Here is a 7,323-nt window from a genome sequence, read left to right on the forward strand (position 1 = left end):
GTGAAGCATGGGGGTGGAAACATCATGCTTTGGGGCTGTTTTTCTGCAAAGGGACCAGGACGACTGATCTGTGTAAAGGAAAGAATGAATGGAGCCATGTATCGAGAGATTTTGAGTGAAAATCTCCTTCCATCAGCAAGGGCATTGAAGGTGAGACGTGGCTGGGTCTTTCAGCATGACAATGATCCCAAACACACAGCCAGGGCAACAAAGGAGTGGCTTCGTAAGAAGCATTTCAAGGGCCTGGAGTGGCCTAGCTAGTCTCCAGATCTCAACCCCATAGAAAATCTGTGGAGGGAGTTGAAAGTCCGTGTTGCCCAACGACAGCCCCAAAACATCTCTGGTCTAGAGGAGATCTGCATGGAGGAATGGGCCAAAACACCAGCAACAGTGTGTGAAAAGCTTGTGAAGAGTTACAGAAAACGTTTGGCCTCGGTTATTGCCAACAAAGGGTACATAACAAAGTATTGAAATGAACCTTTGGTATTGACCAAATACTTATTTTCCACCATGATTTGCAAATAAATTCTTTAAAAATCAAACTGTGATTTTCATTTTTTTTTTTTTTACCACATTCTGTCTCTCATGGTTGGGGATTACCAATGTTGACAATTACAGGCCTTTCTAATATTTTCAAGTTGGAGAACTTGCACAATTCATGGTTGACTAAATACTTATTTGCCCCACTGTATAATCTAAACAAAGAAACTAACCCGATCGACTCACAGCCTCGAAAAGTAAAGGTTATATTACGACAGAAACTCGTTCGGTACGCCTCCGTTCCGAACCGAACACCACGAACCAAAACAGTTCAATACTATTACATGTACCGTTAGACCCTTAGTATATATTAGGGCTGTCAAAATTGACGTGTTAACGGGCGGTAATCAATTTTTTAAATTAATCACGTTAAAATATTTAACGCAATTAACGTATGCCCGGAACGATCCACTCAAGCATTGCCGCGAACAGACTACAATGGCGCCGTTTCAAGTATATTGGGAGCTAAGGGCTGACAAACTTGTTCATCATCTCTTAACTATCCAGGAATGTAAAAAATAAAACGTTCTGCACAGCGCGTAATGTTAAAAATGGCAGCGAATGCAGTAGTTCCAAAGTAAATACGACAAACTTTTAATAAAGAAAGGAACATTTACCGGTACTTACGTTTGATCATATACGGACATGTACAAAAGTTCTCCTCAGACACATCCTGCCATGTGGCTGCACACAACTCAACTGCATGGCACTCTCTCACTTTTAACGTCTTCGCTGTGTCTTTAAGCATTCAGTTATGCCATATTAATGTTGCACGTGTATGTTTATAATGTACCTTGTTTATATACAGTGTATCACAAAAGTGAGTACACCCCTCGCATTTCTGCAGATATTTAAGTATATCTTTTCATGAGACAACACAGACAAAATGACACTGTCACAATGAAAAGAATTCTGTGTGCAGCTTATATAATAGAGTTAATTTATTTTCCCCTCAAAATATAGCCATTAATATCTAAACCCCTGGTAACAAAATTGAGTACGCCCCTTTGAAAAAACGTACATCCCTAATTGATCAATTGTCCAAATTAAGTATTGCTTGTCATTTTCCCTCCAAAATGTTATGTGACTCGTTACAGAGTGCTGTCAGCATTGCTGCAGAGATTGAAGGGGGGAGGGGTCAGCCTGTTAGTGCTCAGACCATACTCCGCACTCTGCATCAAATTGGTGTGCATGGCTGTCACCCCAGAAGGAAGCCTCTTCTGAAGACGGTACACAAGAAAGCCTGCAAACAGTTTGCTGAAGACATGTCAACAAAGCACATGGATTACTGGAACCATATCCTATGGTCTGATGAGATGGGTGGGTTTAAGATATTAATGGCTATATTTTCAGTTATTTTGAGGGGAAAATAAATGAACTCTATTATATAAGCTGCACACAGAATACTTTTCATTGTGTCAAAGTGTCATTTTGTCAGTGTTGTCCCATGAAAAGATATACCTAAATATATGCAGAAATGAGAGAGGTGTACTCACTTTTGTGATACACTGTAGCACTTTTGGATAACATTGAGAGTAAAACTTCAGGAGAAAAATATTAAAAATATTATTTGGGTGAAAGTTTTGACAAGACACCGGCTGTGAACGTGAAAGCGTGTGTGTGTGTTGTCAAGTCATCAGCCAATCAAAAAATGGACTAGCACATTTAGAAAGTCAATGTAAGTCTGAACATATTGAAAGCATCCTGAAAAGTTGGTATTGTTATGTCCCTACCATCCCCTATGCAAACCTACACGCTTGCTATACGCTATACTAGCATCAAATGAGTTATTCCATCATTTTGCAATCTACCATCTGAAAAGGTTCAATGGCAGTGTACAATACACTACATTACAGAATCACACGCCACAAATGTGAATTACCGTCTACAGGTAAGGATTGACTGAGGCAATATTAACAAATCAGAGCAGTGTTAAGAGAAATTAACCGAGAAATATACAGTATTATTATAAAAATAATAATCATAGTACCGGTAATTGATACTTTGTTGATTTGAATTTCCTCGATAATATAAATAAATAAAAGAATATTGCTTGTTGATATGATCCATCACATCTACTTTATCTCCACCACTAAACAAAACATGGCATTAGACACTCTACACATGAATAAAAATCGGATCTTACATCTCCATTGTTGTAGTCCAGCCGTACCACAGATGGTATGCTTCTGAGAAAGTCTTCCAAATTTTTGAAGCCCAGTTTTTTAAGATCGATATTCTCTCCACAGAGTGAGCGGTACTCAAACTGCAATTTGTTAACAGCCACTCCTTGCTTGCTGGACTGAAGTACAGCCCGCACCATTTTCTTGATTGACTCGATGTCTGACATTCTGCTGTAGATGCAAAAAAAAAAAAAAAAAAAAAAAAAAATTTAATTACACGTTCAACCAGCAATTCACAAACATGAAATAAAATGAATGAACGAACTAACCAATAACCTCTAATATTAGAGACTCGCAAATGAGCGCTTTCCTAAGTTTGAGCTGAAACCCTTATTTGTGTTACTATCTTGGCCAAGCCACTACTCCTGAATGTTTCATACAGTATATCGCCGACTCTTTCTTGGTGAAATAATTGTACGTACATAAAAACTAGGGGCGATATATCATTTAATACGCGTCATTCAATAATACTTGCAAAAGATGGCGGACGCCTGGCGTGCAGTAAAGAGCTAACTGCTAACGATTAGCCGTGTCGGTTAGGAAACGATTAAAAAACAACAACTTTTGTCGCGTTAGAGAATGGCTACTCTCATAAAGTTACAAGGATTACTATTGTGTATTCGCATATTGGGTCAAACTAAAGTACGACGAAATATTTCTGTTACCCGTCGCTGATCTTCTCGCCTCCAGGCCGCAATCACAAACTGAGCAGGTTCTCATAAACACAGGGCCACAGCCTAACAGGTGGTGTGCCGAAAATTGTCTGCCCCGCGTGAAATGTAACCCCAGGCGGGAGCGTGCACACGTCACTCGTACAGTTTTTTTCTTACCAATCGACGGACACACACACACAAAAAAACAAAACAAACAATCGAGGGACACAGTTCGATCAAGTCAAATGGAGAGAGGCGTGGATTGTTCCTTTTAAACTGTTTGTTTCCAACATAGTAAGGGAATTGCATTTGAAGATTTTACATAAAATACACCCAACTAATGTGCACTTGTCCCGTTTTAAGGATGTTGACAACAAATCCACAATCTGTAACGCGGGAGCATAACTCAGGTTTAAGACTGAGCCTGAAAATATACCTCATTTGTTTTATGGTTGCCCCATTAGGGCAAAGTTTTGGACTGATCTCCAAAATTATATTTTATTTAAAACCAAACAAAAGGTTGAATTAAAAGGAAAAACAATTATTACCGTATTTGAATCCAAAGATAAACAAATATATACGATATTAAATTTTTATATACTAATGGGGAAATATATTCATTAATCTAAATTTCAAAATGTAAATCCGAACTTTAAATTATTTTTGGTTGAAATCGAATCATATTTCACATCACTTAATATGATACAAAATAATAAATGCAAGTCTGTTCAAAATTGTTCAGTATAAAATGTGCTATTTTTTCCCTCTTATTTTTGTTTATTTTTTGTTATTCTATTTTTGTATGTCTTACTATGTAAGGGGAAAAAATGTTGATAAGGGTTTATTCTACGTGAACTGATTTATCTGGTTTGCTGTTATTTGTATGTATGTGTGTTGTATGTATGTATGTATGTCTATTGTTCAATAAAATTAAAAAAAATAATTAAAAAAAATCAATGGACATGGAAACGACTTTCTTGTAATGTGAATATGTATTATTTTACTCTGCTTGAACTAATAAATGTCATTCCTGCGGGATTCTCATTGGGATGTGGTCGTGAAAACCTGTACACTAATACATTTCTGTTCAAAGATGGTTATGTGCCCCAGTCAACGATTTGTTACCAAAATACAGTACTAGTATTTTGTATTATTTATTTATTTAAAACTGATTTTACAGTCGTAAATCCATTACTGTAATGCGCCCATGAAAACATTTGATGTTTTCACCTCAATAAAGCGTCATAAATAAGCGCTCCCGTCAGGGGATACATTTCACGCGGGGGGCATTTTTTCGGCACAACACCTGTTGTTATACCACAGTGGTCTCCAAACTATTCCACATAGGGCCGCAGTGGGCTCAGGATTTCGTTTCAACAAAACATGACGACACCTTTGCACCAATCTGGTGTCTCTTACAACTGCAATCAGGAGGCAAATAAAATTGTTAGTTTACCTTGTAAATTGTGCCAGGGGCGGAACAAATGTGAACAGGGACAGTGTGCGATGAGCATAAACAGGACCCTCCTGAGTGAATCGTCCAAAGTGAGGGGGGTGCTAGAGGACAATTATTCATGTGCCCCACAAGATGATCATCCGGTGTGTGTGTGTGTGTGGGGGGGGGGGGGGGGGTGTCTTGGGGGGTGGGACAAGTGGAAATTTCAGATATCCGCCAAGTGATGGTGGTGGTATACTGGCAGAAATATTTTTACACGTAAAACACTGTATTACAGCTCCTCGCATCGTCTTATCTTACCTTTCTGTTTCACCTGGACCTCCCCTAACCTCAGCGGTAGAGTAGCTGTTCCCCAACCCAGAGGTTGTGGGTTCGATTTTCCACCCTGATGAACTCGTCTAAGTATCCTTGAGCAAGCTACTGAACCCCACGTTGCTCCTAGTGCTGCGTCACCAGTAGGTGGACGCATGCGCGGATTTTCAGGGGGGGGCATGCCCCCTTGGTGGCCGAAAAGTGTCATTGCATGTAATTGACTTTCCTATACAGTATATGGTTTTAAAATTAACAATTTTCCGGTAAAATATTGTCTATAAAAGTTGTAAAGCAATAACAAAAATGAATGAAATGAACAAAAAAAGATATTTTTATAATGAGTCATAATTATTTTTTGAACAGATTACGTGACTAGCACCTTAGACGGTCATTTACTTTGCTTAGCCAAAACCACCCGAGGACCGAAAAGGCAAGATGGATATTCGTAATTTTTTTCAAACATAAGCTTTGAAAAGCAAGAACAACTACTGAGCAAGAACCAAAGATTGAAAATGTGGACCATGAAACGCCGTCAAAATGGTGAGCGGAGTTTCAATTTGCCCCACTAAAGACGCTAATTATACAACAGAGCCATCACCGGTGTCTTGCCAATGTAGTTACCCATGTCAAAAATTGGGTCCCTTGGCCGCAGGAGCGTGCGCACCCACATTAGTTACGAAGGTTGTCGACTTGAACGATTAATTGAAGCCAGAAAAGAACCATAGTTATTAGGGGTGTAACAGTACACAAAAATCTCGGTTCGGTACGTACCTCGGTTTTGAGGTCACGGTTCGGTTCATTTTCTGGACAGTAAGAAAACAAAATGCAGAATATAAATGTGCTAGTTGTTTATTACATACCTTTGTGCTTTCAACATGAGGAACATTAGCCTATACAAAGCTAGAATTCTGCTCCAAAGGTAGCTGGTATTTAAAGATAATCCAACAACAATTTGCCTTCATACCCCGCGTATTGGTCAGCTTTCTTTCTGAAAGAAGAAAAAAGAAGTCCTGTGCTAAAGAGAAATGAATCTTTTTTTTTCGGATGAACGGTTTTCAAAAGCTTTATTGGTGGATTTTCTTAAGTTAAAGCGCCACACAGAAATTAATAAATTTAATTGTGTAAGCAGGATCTGTGTATTATTCTTATTATTAATTTACAGGTGTTTTAGCGCATTTCAATTTATGTTATTTAAATGGGCTATTATTTATTTTATTATGTGTTTATATTTTACAAATGTGATGTCGTATTCATTTATATTGTATATTTTATGTTGTATAACTTTAATTCCTATGTGAATATTAGTTCCTACTTGTCCTGTTGTGGAGGGACGGTTTTGTATTGAACACGGGGCCGTGTTGGTTATTATTACAGCAGAGAAGACAGCAGTAAATCAACAAAGACAAGTCAACTGTGCCCCAATCTACCACTCAAGAGATCTGATGGACTCAAAAAGTGGGTTACGATGGCATATTAGTTTGAAAATCGACCGGATCCACCGTATTTTTACATGAGTGACTTCCGGTCTGCCCGATCCTAGCTACCGGTAGAAGTATTGACGCAGGAGGGTCGCGTCTCGCGTCAATTAATAAACTCTGCCGTTCTTTTCGCGTGCGTCGTGTTGAGCCGCTTCTGGGACGCGTCTAACACGCAGCCGCACTGCGACTGGTGTGCATTGGCTGGTGTGCGTTTCACTGCGTTCTCGCGGCGGCCACGTTGTCGTGCCGTTGACGTTTCTGGGTTATACTGTCGTACCGTGTTGGTCCTCATTATAGCAGAGAAGACGGAGTAAATATAATCTACACAAAGAAACTGTAACCCGATCAACTCACAGCCTCGAAAAGTAAGGGTTACATTACATCAGAAACTCGTTCGGTACGCCTCTGTTCCGAACCGAGCACCATGTACCGAAACAGTTCAATACAAATACATATACCGTTACACCCTTAATAGTTATATATTTTTGACATGGATGTTTATTAAACTGGAGAAACTCCATACAAGACTTGAATTACAGTAAGAACAGTTATAGTTCATCCTACAAGTAAAACAGTGAAACATTGCCTTTTTTAACGTTCAGTACGTATGTTACGGTACACAACAGAAATTTATTTATTTATTTATTTTTTAATTGATGTGCCATGTTTTAAAACCTCGTAGATAAGTACATCACCACCCA

General features: G+C 38.8%; 1 protein-coding gene across 1 annotated transcript in view; it reads right to left on the reverse strand.

The window, feature by feature from the left end:
* The window catches only part of tdrd7a (tudor domain containing 7 a), an 80,023-nt gene extending 76,411 nt beyond the window's left edge, over positions 1–3,612 (reverse strand). The window contains exons 1-2 of the mRNA XM_057844551.1: positions 3,389–3,612; positions 2,687–2,894 (exon numbers count right to left, since the gene is read on the reverse strand). Coding sequence (XP_057700534.1) covers positions 2,687–2,890 — 204 coding nt within the window. The 5' untranslated portion in view covers positions 2,891–2,894; positions 3,389–3,612. The remainder of the gene's footprint in view (positions 1–2,686; positions 2,895–3,388) is intronic.
* Positions 3,613–7,323: the final 3,711 nt, after the last annotated feature.

The sequence above is a fragment of the Corythoichthys intestinalis genome, chromosome 8 (assembly GCF_030265065.1).
Source record: "Corythoichthys intestinalis isolate RoL2023-P3 chromosome 8, ASM3026506v1, whole genome shotgun sequence".
Taxonomy (NCBI): domain Eukaryota; kingdom Metazoa; phylum Chordata; class Actinopteri; order Syngnathiformes; family Syngnathidae; genus Corythoichthys; species Corythoichthys intestinalis.